Source organism: Paroedura picta, chromosome 12 (genome assembly GCF_049243985.1).
Source record: "Paroedura picta isolate Pp20150507F chromosome 12, Ppicta_v3.0, whole genome shotgun sequence".
In the NCBI taxonomy this organism is placed as follows: Eukaryota; Metazoa; Chordata; class Lepidosauria; order Squamata; family Gekkonidae; genus Paroedura; species Paroedura picta.
In genome coordinates, this window is record NC_135380.1 from 44,192,140 (window position 1) to 44,208,041 (window position 15,902).

General features: G+C 49.9%; 1 protein-coding gene across 3 annotated transcripts in view; it reads right to left on the reverse strand.

Moving 5' to 3' along the window:
* Positions 1-3,603: 3,603 nt before the first annotated feature.
* The window catches only part of CRAT (carnitine O-acetyltransferase), a 45,090-nt gene continuing 32,791 nt past the window's right edge, over positions 3,604-15,902 (reverse strand). For all 3 annotated transcript variants that reach the window (XM_077306876.1, XM_077306875.1, XM_077306874.1), the window contains exons 11-14: positions 15,653-15,788; positions 12,852-12,914; positions 10,330-10,467; positions 3,604-9,670 (exon numbers count right to left, since the gene is read on the reverse strand). In XM_077306876.1, the coding sequence (XP_077162991.1) occupies positions 9,455-9,670; positions 10,330-10,467; positions 12,852-12,914; positions 15,653-15,788 (553 nt within the window). In that variant the 3' untranslated portion in view covers positions 3,604-9,454. The remainder of the gene's footprint in view (positions 9,671-10,329; positions 10,468-12,851; positions 12,915-15,652; positions 15,789-15,902) is intronic.

Consider the following 15,902-nt stretch of genomic DNA (forward strand, 5'->3'; position numbering starts at 1 on the left):
AGGTGTGGCCAAGCACAAAACCATTGCCACGGCTTCCCTTCAGTCATACAGTGAAGCTGCTTGTGTTGCGGTGGCAGCAGCTGCTCAAGCACCATTCTTACACATCTGCAAGGCCAATCCACTCTCCGTTGGCTAATAAGAAGCATTGCTGGGAACGGCCATCCTTGGCCTCAACCACTTCCCCAAAGCCCTTGGCAAGCAAAAGGGAAGGGGTTGGGGGCACCATGTTGGGGACATAGGGCTTAAAGCTTAACTTCCTGTGTTTTTAGTTTTTCCTTCAAAGCCATGCTAACATTATCAGGTCTGAAGTGGGTTGGGTGGGTATGTGGGGGTAACTTTTCCATCCTATGGTTGATCGAGCAGGTGGTTGTTTGGAAATCTCTGCATCTAATTGAGCCTTTTAATCCATTGATCCAGCTACTGACAACTACAGCGGTTACTTAGGCATAAGCCAGCTTGGTGTAGTGGTTAGGAGTGCCAGCTTCTAATCTGGTGAGCCAGCTGTGATTCCCCGCGCCCCCTTCACATGCAGCAATCAATAGGAACTTCCTCGAAGGTGGGCAGTGGGTAAGGAGGGCACCTCCCGAGTTGAGAATTTTTGGACATCTGTCATGTCTCGGGTCCCGATCTGCTAGCCAGGTATGATCTGCCTTTTACCTGCACTCGGCCCCATGGAGTCTGTGACTGACGCATGCCTGTGCCAGCCACATATGTACAAGTATTTTCCAAGAAAGGGAAGAAGAAAGGCATGGGACCACTCCCCAAAACCAGCCTTAAGTTTCCAAAGCTGTCATTAAAAAAAAAACCTCACGTTAACTCTCCACAAAGGAAGCACCTTCCTTTATTTTTGTGGAGAACACATTTTATATATTACTAGAATTAAAGCCTGTTGTAGCTGATACAATGGGCACTAGTGTGTGGGAGGGGGGGAAGCGGGCAAATAGCAAAGAGAGAGGGAGGTAAAAAGGAAGAGAGTGATTAAGATAAGAGGCAGCCAGCATCTACGAGGAGCTGCTGCAGGTAGGCAGGAGCCTCTGAGCTTGTGCAGAGGGCCTGGGGGAAGGCAGATCCAGGTGGGGGAACTCTTGGGGATTTGGGGCTTGCAGCCTGGGGAGGACAGGGGATTCAGTGGGGGCAATGCAGCTATCGTATACCCTTGACTGAAGAACGGTGCACTCCTTCTATCTGGGATGGTCATCCTCTTCCACTTAGCACGCAGCTTCGGGAGGGACGCACATGGAGCGGTGAGGCAGGTAAGGGACACCTGCCTCGCCAGCCAGATCAGCCAAATCAACCCTAATGATCAATGGGGTGACAGATGTCGCAGCCAGATTGCCCTCACATCCATACAGTCTCTCTCCCCTTACTGATTCTCCCCCTTGAAGCAGCCGCTTTCTCCAGCAGAACTGCTCTGTAAGAAGAGCTGTAATTCCAGGGGATTTCCAGTCCAACCTGGAGACTGGCCTCCCAAGAGAGCAGCCCTTTTATCCAGCAGAACTGCTTTCTGTGGCCTACAGAGGAGCTGTGATTCCAGGGCTTCCTTAGGCCCCCCCTGGAAGCTGGCATCCCGAGAAAGGAGCTCTATTCTCCACGTAAAACCAGACAAAAGGATTGCGAAGATAAGAATAATTTTATGGTTGGGGGTCAGCACAACATGAGGAACTGTATTAAAAGGTTGTAGCATTAGGAAGGTTGAGAACAACTGCTCTAGGATATAATGATCAGCTCTGCAGGCAAAAATGGCTACTTTGGACTCTGAGACATTGTACGATTTTGAAGTCCCACCTCCAAACCTGCAGGAATATTTCCAACCCCCGGGTAGCCAACCTACAGGTGTGGCCTGGAGAGCTCCTGGAATTACAGCTCACCTGCAGAGTATACAGATCAGCTCCCCAGGCAGAAAGGGCTGCACAGGCCTAACTGTCACATCCAACAACTTTCCTCACTTTGCCCCAGACCGCTGCTGAGTGCGCTCCCCCTCTCCCCCCTCCCTTCAGGCCTGCTGTGAAGGAGCCTCTAACAGCCCCTGAGTAAGGGGAGGGAGGCACTTCCTTCTGAAAGCAGAGGAGTCTGAGGCAAAGTGAGCAGACTTGTTGTGATGGGCAGGAGGCATAGCCTGATTGGGCCGGAGAAGCAGCCTGATTGGGCTGTCTGGGCTGTTGGGGGTGGGTGCCGGTGGGGCCGGGCCAATCCAGATGCACACAGGACCCAGACAGGGCTGGACAGGACCCAGATAGGAGGGCTTTTAAATCCCCCCTTTACAAAAAGAAAGGGAACCCAGGGATTGCAGGACAAATCGCCCTCCCGCCACCAGTCTTCTTTGGTTGCCTTGAAAGCCCCCATCATCTTCACTTTCTTCCCTGCCCATCCACAACCAACTCACCTTCACCGCCTTCTCCTCAGCCCATGCTTGCCAGGAGAATTCTGGCCAAGTGGTGCAGCACCCAATGCAAGAGCAGACCCCGTGGCACAGGGGGAGCCTACAAGGGCTGGTGAAGGGCACCCACTCCCCCGCTCCGGTCACATCTTTCCCCACATGAGCACCTCTTTCCGGTGGGCTAGGCAGGAAGCTTTGGGCTGATCCTGCGTTGAGCAGGGGGTTGGACTAGATGGCCTGCATGGCCCCTTCCAACTCTATGATGCTATGATTCTAGGTCTGCTTCACCTTGGCCTCCTCATGAAGCTGGGCTGGGTCGGGGTCCGCCTCGCAGGGGCCCAGGCCTGGTGCTGCCTCCCATCTGGCCACACGTGACCTGCACCTGGGCACTGCCCTCTGCCTTGCTGTGCGTGGGGCTCAGCCGGGCTGTGCCAAGCACAGGGCTCAGCTCAGCCGTGTCTGCACCGCCATCACTGGGTGCTGCCATCTGCCTTGCTTCATTTGGGGCTCAGCCTGGGCAGCCGCCTCTGCCTCCTTCTTCCCGGAGCCCTCGCTGCCCTTCTTGCCTCTTGTCTCCTCTAGCGAGCTCAGTGCCTCTCTTCCTGCCTGGGGTGGGATGGGCAGGTCAGGCACAGCCTCTTCCAGAGGGGTCCAGGCTCTCTTCATGGTCAGGCTTGATCCTGCCTGTGGGTTCCCTGGGGCTGAGAGCTGGCCCAAGATCTCCCGGGGAGGTTCCAGGGCTGAATAGGGATTTGTATCCTGCTCGGAAACACCTTCATCCTCTAATCCATGTTTGCTTTCTTGGGGTGGCTGCTTAGAAGGGCTGGCGTTTTGTACCCTAAAAGCAGGGGTAGTAAAACTGCAGCCCTCCAGATGTCCATGGACTGCAATTCCCAGGAGCCCCTGCCAGCGTTTGCTGGCAGGGGCTCATGGGAATTGTAGTCCATGGACATCTGGAGGGCCGCAGTTTTACTACCCCTGCCTAAAAGAGTCATTCACACATGCGCCGGAAGTATTTTGGAGGAGCATTCCACATAGCCAAGAACTGAACAGCCAGTGTGGTGGAGTGGCTGAAGAGTGTCAGACTAGGATTCAAACCCCCACTTTGCCATGGAAATTAACCAACCCGCAGGCTTGTTGTGAAGATAAAATGGAGGTGAGGATAATTATGTCAGCCCATTTGAGAGGTAGGCGGGGCATAACTGAATTCAGCCAACAAACAAACAGCACATGTGAAGACAGCTTTTAATGCTTTGGTAAGCGAGACTTTTACAGGACAGTTCCAATATACAAAAGTTCACAGCCTTTTAAAGACCACAGGCTGGAAGCAACCACAATGCTGAGCATGAAAGTGTTTGAAGTATAACAATCTCTTTGTTTTAATTCTTGAGTACTAGAGCATTTCACATATTTTTCAATCCTTACAACAACCCTGTAGGGTAGGTCTGTCTCCCCAAATTGCTGATGGAGACAGGATCGATGTGTGGCTGGTTTATGCCACCTCGTCACTTTACAAAGGAAGGAGGACAAATTTGGGAGCTTCCACTTTATGGTTTTAGGCATCTTCCTGTCCCACATCTCTATATTATATTTTTAAAAAAGAGAACCACATATAAGCAAAATACAAGTACTCGTTTATTTTATATATACATTTCTTTATACTTCAATGAAAGGCCACTGCGGGGGGCTAAATCAAAATAATTCCAACCTATCACACACTCTTTAAATGGAAAAACCCTGTAAACAATTCTACACAAATATTTTTGAGAAAACAAAATCTATCTTCTTCCCTGGCAATAGGCAACTTAAGGCACTTGAGCAGGAGAAAGGCTCTTTGTTTAAAAGCGCATCGTTGAGTTAGTTTCCACAGGATACGTTACTGGCACTCATGAACTGCCACAGTCAACACTCGAATCTGGCAGAAAACATGACCATTCATTGGCACAATCCATGACATTGTTGTGGGCTTGTCATGCCTTCCGCACAAATCTGTCCGGAGCATTTGTTACACGGTAGCCATATTCCTTATAAAAGGTTGCCCAAAGCAGGTTTCAATAGGATTAAAAAAACATAAAAACCAGTAGCATCGAATCAATTTGGGGGGGGGGGGGAGCAGTAAAACAGCAAACATTTTTAAAAGCACCGTAAGACGGCATCACCCAAAGCAGTCAATCAAACACATTCTACGTCCAAGCTGAGGTGACTACACAATTAGCAGCATGCTTAGGTATTTTATACCCGATACCTAAGACTTAAGGTGCCACCACTGAGAAGGCCCTGTCTGTGGATGCTATTCTTGACCAGCAGGCAAGTCGCTAAAAGACCCAGGCTGCTAGAGCTTGTGGCCGTCAAGAAGCTCTGGCCTCTATAATTCAAAGTGCAATTGAGCCCAGACGAACCATAGCCTGTGGGATGCTCTTGCAGGATGCTGCAGCCTTCCACGTCACTGTGCGGCTCTCAACCACAAAGCGCCCGGCTCTTGCTTTATTACTGTTTCCACTCCGGCCCCCACAGTGGGGAGATCTGGGATGAATTCTAACCTGTTTTCTGCCCTCACATAACTCCTTGGATCTGCACAGCTTTCTAGATGGTGGCAGAGTTGACCATGTCCAATCCTGAGCCAGTTTCCAGAGGAGCTAAGTTGGAGGTCAGCCTAGATTTACAATGACTTCATTGGCCCCCATGTTCAGTGCTGGCACCCGCTGCGGAGCCTGTCCCTACCCTGCAAAATACCTCTCTTGGGCTACAACTCTTTGTTTTTCTCCTCAATCTACACTGGAAGGAAGCTTCACGCCCGTCTTTGCCACCTCATGTCATCGCAGGCCGCTCAAGTGGGACATCCGTCAGCCTTGGAAAAGTTAACTCAGGGGTAGTCGAACTGCGGCCCTCCAGATGTCCATGGTCTACAATTCCCAGGAGCCCCCTGCCAGCATTCGCTGGCAGGGGCTCCTGGGAATTGTAGTCCATGGACATCTGGAGGGCCGTTTGACTACCCGAGTTAACTGAACGGTGCCAAAGTGCCTTGAGGAGCACTGTTCTTGCCTTGCTGGCAGAAAAGGCACTTGGGGTGGGTAATGCTGAGGTGTGCTGCGCACCCTGAGGGATATAAAAAGGATGTCCATGCCAGAAAATGCCTGGCTTCTAGCCTTTTGGCTCTGCAGCACAGACCATCCCAAATAACACTTGTTTCTCAGTGTGCTCTTTTCAAACAAGCCGGACGACGCTTTTCACAAAACAAGGGGCAAACGGTGATGAGAGGTTTTGAACAATCATTCGCTGTACAGGTGAGTTTCTGTATTATCAGTTCGTTATACCTCAGGATGGGAGGTCGGTGGGAAGAAGAAGGTGTCCTAGCTTTAAAAAATGCCAATGTCTGACATTCCTTACGATGCACTCAACATTCTGTCACAGACTGGTGTGACCAAGGCTCCAAGCAGAGACACAGGCGGCGGATGGCGAGTTTTCAGCCTCCATCCCGAAGGGGCTCTCAAGCCCACCTCTGCATCTCTACCGTGGCAAGACTAACGAAGACAATTGGATGGGAGGTTGGGGAGCCACCCAAACAACACAATACCGAGGGACACATCAGGTGGATTAAGCTGTCCCTCAAAAGCAGGGGTAGTCAAACTGTGGCCCTCCAGATGTCCATGGACTACAAGTCCCATGAGCCCCTGCCAGCGAATGCTGGCAGGGGCTCATGGGACTTGTAGTCCATGGACATCTGGAGGGCCGCAGTTTGACTACCCCTGCTCAAAAGCCATGTTTCTGGCAGGCAGGCAGACCCCTCCTGTTTCCGATTACGGGCAGGAAGAAGTATCTGTAGGTTATTTCTTAACAGCAGCACCTCCGAAAACACATCGGATTTTACTTATTGGCACTTTATATCGAATACACACTCAACAAAAGGCCTTGAGATTTGGCAAACATATTGGCTTTAATCTTCGCTTCTGTTTTCTCCTGCCTTTTCTCCTTGGACTGCAGGGGTGGCTAAACTGTGGCTCTCTAGATGACCATGGACTACAAATCCCATGAGCCCCTGCCAATTGTAGTCCATGGTCATCTGGAGAGCCAGTCTGGCCACCCCTGCTGTTTGGCAACCTGCAGTGAAGTCCCTGCCCCACCCCAGTTCAATCAAGAGACTAGCCCTGATGTGTGTGTGTGTGCGTTTGTGTCAGAACGGCATTCCCTACATCTTGGCTCCAACCCAGAGAAAGGAAATTGGGGCTTCTGTTAGATGCAATTAAGTCCCATTGAAATCGACAGCCGAGTTGAAAATGCCTCTCTTTTCTTTCCTCTGGAATCTTCCTTTCTCCGATTTCAGAAAAGCACATCCACGTGGTTTCCTTTGGCAAAGTTCTTTTTGTTTGAATGCAAAATTAACCCTTAAAAAAAGGCCTAGGGCACCCTAGGGTTAAGAAACATGACAAGACTGAAAGACAGAATTTTTGACTTGGTCAGCTAAAAAAACAGAACAGACCATGGTCAAGACCTGACCAAAACCCAGAGCACGTAAATCCTTGCTTCCAGCATACTAGAGGTTAATAACTCTCCGTCCGTTTGGGAATAACACTTTTAAAAATCCATTTAATGATCCCATGGTCCATTCTCCTTCTTCTAAGATGAGGGATTCCAGACCTCTTCCACTTGGGGAACTGTTTTCTGTAGATGATGGCTTTCTGCTTGGGTAACAATTTGGCAACTGAGGACTGTGCAAATCACAGCGGCGTCATTCTGGAGGCAAAGATGGGAATTGGTCTGACAAGAGAAAACCTCAAGGACTTCTGTCTCCTGCCAGAGACTGGAGATGACATTTTGCCCACTAAAATCTCTTCCTCCAGAAAGACTGAGACCTTGACAGATGCTGAAAGACGGCTGTTTCAGGAGCATCCCTGAATGGAGAGGCTTGGAGGGATGGTTATCAGAGAGGCTCAGCTGTGAATCGGGTGGTGTTTCCTGGGGCAGTAGAGCATAACTCCTAAGAGGGTATATGCGCAATGCTAAATATAGCAAACCCAGGAATGTAATGGTGGGAAAAGATGTCAAGCATTCCAGCCAGCCCCGAGGTCAGGCTGGATTGCAGAAAGAAAATGTCACCTGCCATTGCAGCAGCATTGGGAATTGTACGTTTGCTGGAGAGCATAATGTCATTTGCCTGACCCCCCCCCCCCCAAAAAAAAAATTCTATTGCATCTCCTTCCTAGAAGGAAGGACCCGCCCAGACTTGGGAGAAAAAGCTTCTCTGCAACTCTTAAATGCCATCTCTAGACCACTGTCAGTCAGCATCTCCCCAATGCCAGGAGGGCAGCCACGATGGTTGGAAGCAACAGAAGGAAGTTTGAGTCCAGCAGGGGCCCCTTTAAGACCAACAAAATTTAATTCTGAGGGTAAGCTTTCATGTGCAGGCACACTTCTTCAGATGTTAGTTTAAAAGCAAGCAACTGATTCCACGGGGTGCCAGGGTTGCAGCTGTTGGATTTAAAAATGCTCTCTCAACATCCAGCTTGGTTCTCATAAAAGGTGTTAGGGAAAAGTCTTAGCTGCAAAGGATTGGGAGAGACCCCAGATCTTCAATGTCCTTTTATGGCCTGTAGCAATTCAACTTAAGCAATGTTAAGTCTTCACTGCAGCCAATTCAATGTGAATCCAGAACTATTCTGAACAGGCTGTGAACACCCAGATCCAAAAGATCTCTGCAATAACGGTTATTAAAATGCACTTCTAAGCACAGCAGGGTGCTTTTTCTAACCCCCTGACTCATGGGAATTTAGAAGAGTGTAACTGTGACTTGGATGGCCTCGCAAGATTTCCAGAATAAGCAACATAAACCTCTCAAAAATCCTAGGGTACCCAAAGCAACAAGATTTTCCCCTGGCTCTCCTAAACAGCTTACTTCCACTCCCCGCCTGATAAAAAGGCAAATTTAAAATTTATCTCATAATCAACATTCCAAGCATTCTCATAGTAGTAATTACTCCACACAGTTCAGTAGTGCTGTGTCATTAACGTCAACAGAAACCATTTTCCTTTTGCTAGCAGATGCACAAATGTGCATGATGCCACTGTAATGTCATTTTACAGACAAGGTAAAACTAGAAAGCAGCAAGAATGTGGTGAAATATGACGCCCGGGGGAATTGGCGAAACCCTGCCGTGAAAGGATGCATCCGTTTAGAGACTATAAGGCTGAGGCACCGAACAGGGATCAGAACCAATCTGGGGCAAAGTATTTCATAGTTCTTTCTTCCTCTGACAGCTGCCAAGACTGTTTGGAAGGTGAACCAAAGAAACAGGCAGGTTAGCCTTGCTGATTTTCACACACCAGCGTCTCCAAAACATACAACTAAACCAGAAATCTCCCACAGAACAGGCAGGAGCAAAGCCTGCTAATACTTTAGGCAGAAAGATCGTTATGATCCAATGCCAAAAGCTGCCAGAACTACCAACAAGAAGCAGTTTCATGGAACAGATTTTTTTCAACAGCACATTTCAAAGGCTGAGTGGGGCAGGGAGTGAGCAGGAAGACTAAGTGTGGAGAACATGCAGCGAAAACACGACTCCTGGGCGAGACAAGGCTGGCTGGACCCTCCATCTCCAGAGCACCAGAACAGATCCGAACAGGACAGAACTGCCTTACTGCCCATTTGACAGCCCTAAACGCACTTGGGGAGGCACAGAACTGCCCGACCAAGACCACCGCAGACCCTTGGGGAAACCTGGAGGAACAGAAATGCCCAGAGGAAAACTCAAAGCAATGCATCTGCTTATTAACAATGGCAAGGAAATCAAACACAAAAATGCAATTTCTCCAGTGGCCTACTGGAGGAGTTGGCTTCTAGGAAGGATGCATTTTCTATATTCTTCTATTCACAGCAAGAAACAAAAAGTGCCGGTCCCCCTCTTCTTTCTCAAATCTCTGTTCGGTCCACCAATTTCTTTTCTGCTTTGCATCCCACGGAATTTGCAGAGACAGACCCAAAATGGCACCTGCTCCCTTCCGAGTGTCCGTGCGCATGGGGGGAATGCACCCAGACCTGAAGGCAACATCCTGGCTTGGCTTCCAGGGGCATCTCTCTTTCCCTCAAAGTTTGGATTTGGGGCTCGACTGGAGCAGCAGCCTCATGTCCAACAGGGCCTTCTCCAGGTAATGCGCCAGCTGAGCGGTGTTGGTTTCAGCGCAGCTGTTGAATGCCGAGATGGCAAAGTTGATGTGCTCAGCCATGGGGTTGTAACAGACGCCATAGCCGTCTGGGACAACCGGCCCAAAGCACATGACGCAGTCCGTCTTTGCGGGGACCTAGAGGGGAGAGAGAGAGAGAGAAACTTACAGATTTTTCGTTTCTGGTGGGCAGTTGTGTTAGCAGAACAAAATCCAGGTCCAGTAGCCCCTGAAAGACTGGCAACGCTTTCCAAAGCAAAAAGTTCTGTGAGTCTGAGCTAATTTCTGTCAGATACAAATGAGAATGAAGATTCAGGTCAGAATATATTCGGTATAAGGTCCAACGTGTCTTCATTCTCACTTCCATCTGATGAAGTGAGCTTGGACTCACAGAAGTTTTATCCTGGCAAATATTGTTGCTAAGAATTCAGTCACACTTCACCAGCTGCAGACAGACAGACAGACAGACAGACGATCCTCACCAGCTGTTGCTCTCCTAGGTCTGCCCTTCTGACATCCATTTCAAAATAATTTGGCATTCACCACAAGAGCTGAAACATCTCCCAACCCTGCCCCAGTGAAAGCTCTCCCTGATGGGGGCCCCCATTGCTCTTCCACCCCTTCCTAGGTTCTGTTCCCCCACTGCTTCACCTCCTGTTGCTCTGATGACTGGAAGTGAAACACAAGAGTTTACCAGCAATCCCATATTCAGGACTCATGTGCTTTTGCCATGCAGCCATGCTGCTGGAGACGTGCTGAGTCCACGTAGCCCCCTAAAAGGCAGGGCTGTGGCTCACCTGGCTGGTGGAGAGGTTGAAGTGCATGGCGACCGCATAGGCCGTGTCCATGAAGAGCTCGGGCATGCTCACTAGGTCCTCGATGGCCTGGAGCTTCAAGCCCAGCAAGTGGCGGTCGATGGCATTGCCGTTAATTGCCTGGAGGGAAGAGAGGCTGGGTTAAAAAAGCAACAGCAAACAGTGGGGGCTGAGGGACGAACAAGATGCTTTTCAAAGCCTGTAACAGTCCTACAGGAATGACTCTCCTGTTATGATGCCCTGTGCTCCCCTCAGTTATCCTTCAGGGGTCTCTGGCATTTGCCTGGCCCCAGCATGGCTGTCAGCAGGGGAAGGGCTTCTCAGCTGTGGCCCCTCGCCCTGTGGAATGCATTCTCCAATGACATCTGTGCCCTGGCGGACTTGTTTCATTTCCGCAGGGTATGCAAAGATGATTTCTTTAGGTTGGCCTTCAGAGGGCAACCAAGAATTGAAGGCTAAAATGTTACATTTGCTATTCATGTTACGTTCTTTTTACCTTATTGATTTTAACTTTGTAAGTTGCCACAAGACTCTTTGGGTGAGTGGCAACTAAAAGTTCCAGATCAAGGGTAAGGTTTTGGTGATCACCTTCAATGCTATATGCCACCTAGGCCCTGCGTACTTGAGGGACTGCCTCTCTTCTTACACGTCCCCTCCCCCCAAGAGCTCTACACTCTTCAAACGCCATCAAACTGGTGAGCCCTGGCCCTTAAGAGGCACTCTTGCCCTCAGCCAGAGCCAGGGCCTTCTTCCATCCTGGTCCCTGCTTGTTGGAACGAACTCCCAGAAGAGACCAGGGCCTTGCAGGAACTCAAGCAGTTCCGCAGGGCCTGTAAAACGGAGCTCTCCCACTGAGCCTTCGGTTGAGGCCAGCGAGGCATCACCAACCAGAAGCTTCCTCCCAACCACCAATTCTGCCCAACAGAGACAACATGGGGCGACGCCTGACTTGGCCATGCATCACAGAAAACAACTGAATGGCCAATAGTTCATACAGTCATGACCAAAATGTTAGAAACAAAAATGCTGATATATTCTGTATTGTAATATTCAAAATGTTACTAGTCTAAGAAATTATGTTCTTTGTACCATGAGCCATAAACTTTGACCGTAAACCGCCCTGAGCCACATGGTAGGACGGTATAGAAATGTAACTAACTAAAATAAATAAATAATAAATTAAATAAAAATAAATAAACTTGACGGTCCTGCTGGTGTAGCACGGTTAAAATACCAACCCCCCTTTTACTTAAAAAATAAGAGTGTTGTAATAAAGTCAGAATTGCACATGACTACTTGTGAGCGCCAAAACCCAGTGATCCCCTGAGCTTTGATGCCCTCACGGCCACCTCTCCAGGTAGGAAAAGATCACACGCTTGGTTTCCATTGCCTGCTTGATGAAAGAACTTGTTTGCACAATGTCCCAGACATATTGCCGCATTTGCTATTTGGCTATCCTACGTTTCTGATGTATCAGTGTTCCCTAGGCACAGAAACTGAAGTACAATTGTGTAGAAGAGAAGTAACTGGTTAAACTGATGCTGAGTGAGAAGGACCCACCCACTATTCTTGGGATAAGTCAAAATGTTGTAGATCGAAATCTCCCACAGATGAAGAATGCTGGTATCAAATATGCTACCAAACTGTGGCTCTCCAGATGTCCATGGACTACAATTGCCATCAGCCCTTGGCAGCATGTGAGCTTTATTCACTGCACTGTATTCTGATGAATGTATCTATTATGCCACCAAAGGTTTTCTGAGTCTGGTTTCCATGGCAGGCCTACCCCATAGCAATTACAACCAGATTTACCGTTAAATTAGACTTTCTGGGTGAGCTTTCTGGGCTAAGTGGGGATTTGAACCCAGGTCGATCTCGTCCTAGCGTGACATTAATGGAAGACTAACCAGACCTGGATCTGCTCATTTTCTGTAGCATCCCTGCATCCTGCGCATTCCAATCCTGGACCCTTGAGGCCTTTAAAAAAGGAAATGGGTTTGGTCTGGGGACCATCTTTGGGCCAGCTGGATGGGATCTGGTCTGGACACCCATTCCTCCCCTGCAGAGGTACTGAAGGGGGCACTGGGGGGCACAAGCTCAAGAGCTCTTGGCCCTTGGTGAGCCAGCCCAGCAGATCCAGGCCCAGAGGGGGAGTCAGGCTGGATATTTTTCTTCTTGACCTCAATTACAGACATTACTGTTTCTTTGGTAAGCCACAGAGTAATTCCCCCTCCCTCAACTACAGAGGACAGAAATACCTACACAAAATACAAAGCAGAAAGAAGGAATCAGTAATGTGTAACTGCGTGCAAGTGGAATGGGGGGGGGGGGGGATAACCGCAGAGGACACAGAATTTTTGGCAGGCCTCCTTTACCAGGCATTGTAAAACTAGGATAAGAAATCTGCCATTTCTAGCACTTGCCAAACTAAGCGCAGAAAGCTCGGGGGAAACTCTTCGCTGCAGGGAAGGGAGTGAGGACAGGATCTTGCCAGAGTCACTCACCAGATCCGTATATGCTCGATGGGCTTGGGTCGCTCTCCTCAACAGTTCCGCCTTCTCCTGGTCCTAAGGAGATCAAACGGCACAGCTGGTGACATCCGCCTACCTGTGGGACTGCCAGTTGTCACAAAAGCAGAGCGTTCAACTCCTGCACTCGTCTACACTGACCAGTTCCGCAGAAAGCCCTTTCCCGTACAATTTAAATCAAGGTTCCCCAGTCTTTTTGAGTCCGTGGGCACCTTGGGAATTCTGACATACAGTGGGGGATGCAAGGATGTCAGCCTGCAGGTGGGACCTGGGGATCCCCCAGAATGCCAGCTAGGACCAGGTGACAGAGATCAGTTCCCCTGGAGAAAAGGGCTGCTTAAAGGCGGTCTGGAAGTCCCTCCCCTCCCCTCCCCAAACCCCACCCTCTACAGGCTCCACTCCCAGAGACTCCCAGTTTTTCCCAACCCGGAATGAAGTCCAAGGGAAAGGGAGAAAAACACATTGGGAAAGAGGTGCAAGAGAATAAAATAAAAATTGGGGGGGGAGGGCAGGTACCACTGAAACAATGTTATTTTACTCTGTACAGCTGACCAGATCTTCAGTGGCCTCTCAGAGGCCCTGCTAGAACCCTGCCACCTTCCTAAAAACACTTGGGGGGGTGGGCAGCACCAAACACCGCCAAGAAAGGTATTGGCAGGTACCACAGTACCCGCAATTACCATTTTGAGCACTCCAATTTCAATATATTCCAGAAATTATATTTCATACTCCAGACACCTTACAATTAAACACCCACACAAACACGCACACTAACAAAAATGAATAATTACTTCCGACAAGTAACATGATCAGAATGCACGACTAAACATATTTCTTTTTCATCATTCTTTCTGAGGTGAGATGAGCTGGCAGCTGCTTCTCCCCCTTACCCCATCTTCTCCATTTGGTTCCACACTGACCTCTGGTTCAACAGGTCAGGCAGGTTTTGGAAACCTACTCCATCTCTTTAGCCCCAAGACAGAAATGGGATGAACATCCACATCGCAAAACACACATCCTTTTTACAAGCCAACTTCAACATCTGAATAAAACCACTCTCTGTCTCCGGACAGCAGGCATGGAAAGTTGCAGCTTGTTTTGGCTGGCTATCGACTGTAGAAAGCTGGAGAGGCCTGACAGTCAAATTGCGCTGAACTACACGTTGCCCTCTGCCCGTGAAAAAAAGAAAGGAGCCAGGCATCCAACTGCGAGCATCACTCAGAGAAGGAAGGGGCCACTGAAAGCCAGCTTCTCCGCCTCCCCACCTGCTCCATCTTCCCCAGCACCTGAAGAACAGGGAAGATTAACCGGGTGAGAAATCCCATCAGGGGGGGAGGGTCTATTCCCTCTTCCGTAGCGTTGCATCCTAAAAGCCACCCTCTCGGAACAGACCCAAGGCCTACCTGGTCCGGCATCCTGTTTCCCACAGAGGCCAACCAAATGTCCCAGAACGGAAGGGGGGCCTCAGGGCAGAGGGCACAGTCACAAGAGAGGTACCGCACCCTTTTGTGAAGCCAACCAGAAGGAGCGAGGGGATCTATGCCTCCAGCAGTACCTCTGCAAAGTTTCAGGCAGAAGCTCTTCTCCACAGGATGCCTTTTAATTTGCCCGGCCAATCAGAAGCCCTGCCTAGCCCCACCCACTTTGTGAAAGCACTCGGTGGGAGGCAGGAAAGGTGCTGGCAGGCCCCATGGTGCCCACAAGCCCATCATTGGGAATCCCTGCCCCAGAAGCCCCCTAAGCAAGGGCACCAAGGCCAAAGCCTATTCGCCACAGACCCCAGATGGAAGCTTCCGTTCACAGGCAAGACCGCGCATGCTGCGCCAAGCCAGCTCCATGAGATGCCCCCCAACTTCCAGAAACCAAAGGGACACTTTTGTTAAAGTTGTTCTGTAGGGGCCAAGACTGCAAGGAAGGCTTGCTTGCAGAGCACCAGCCCTCCCCCTCTCCCCTCCTCTTTGCTGAAGCCAGCTCAACACTGGGGCCCCAGGAATACGCTCTGGACAGGGAGGGAAGAAGAGTCCAAACCTGACCTGTGATTTCCATCAGTGTGGATTTGTGGGAAAAAGTTCTGGGATGTTGCAAAAGTTCAATGAAACAAGGCTTATGAACCACATTAAACTCCGAAAGAGCGGGCTAATTGCTGAGCATCCACTGATCCACAGACTGCTTCTCCCAGCTTTTGGGGGGTTAATGGGGTAGAATCATAGAGTTGGAAGGGACCTCCAGGGCCATCTAGTCCAACCCCCATCTACCTGCCCATAACATGGAGTCCAGTTCCATGCCCAGATGATGTCCCCCCTCCCCAACCAGAATCCCTGGTGAGGGTGGCCTGGAGGGAATTTGCCTCCCAACCCCAAAGTGGCGACTGGCATTTCCTTGGGCATGCCAGAAAGGGCCACCAGAGCCAAGCACTGACACAACCCCTTTTGCTCATCCACTCACAATCTGTCCACGTTCGCAGAATCAGCATTTTTGTCAGATGGTTATCCAGCCTCTGTTTAAAACGGACACTCAACAGCCCCCACCCCCATATTTGGAAGGGCGTTTCCTGAGACCAGGGAGCACAGTCAGGATCCTGAAGGAACCTTCTGGCTGGAGGTTATAGGAGACCATTGCTTGCTTACTGGAGAAACCGTTGCTGCTGCCTTCCAACCGCTTAGCCTTATTTCTAAAAAGATCAACCCACAAGGATCTCAGCGCCTTGAACCAGGAGAAGGAGATTAATGTGAGGAATTCCCACTAGCTGGTGGAGGCAGGGAAGCAGCACCTGGTACCTGCTTGCCAGAATCATCCATGGTTGCCACAAACGCGGCGGAGTCTACGGAGGCAGAACGGATTGTGTCTGTCCGACCCAGGCGGAACATCCGGAGAGAGGCACTTTCGTAAGTGGCACAGACCTGCCCGTACATCCTAAGAGGAAGACAAGAACAGCATCTCAAAGTGAGGATGAATTGGGACCTCCAAGAAGTTGGGAGAGAAAATGCCCCTTACTAGCACAGCTGGCCAAGCGCTTGCCTTTCAAGG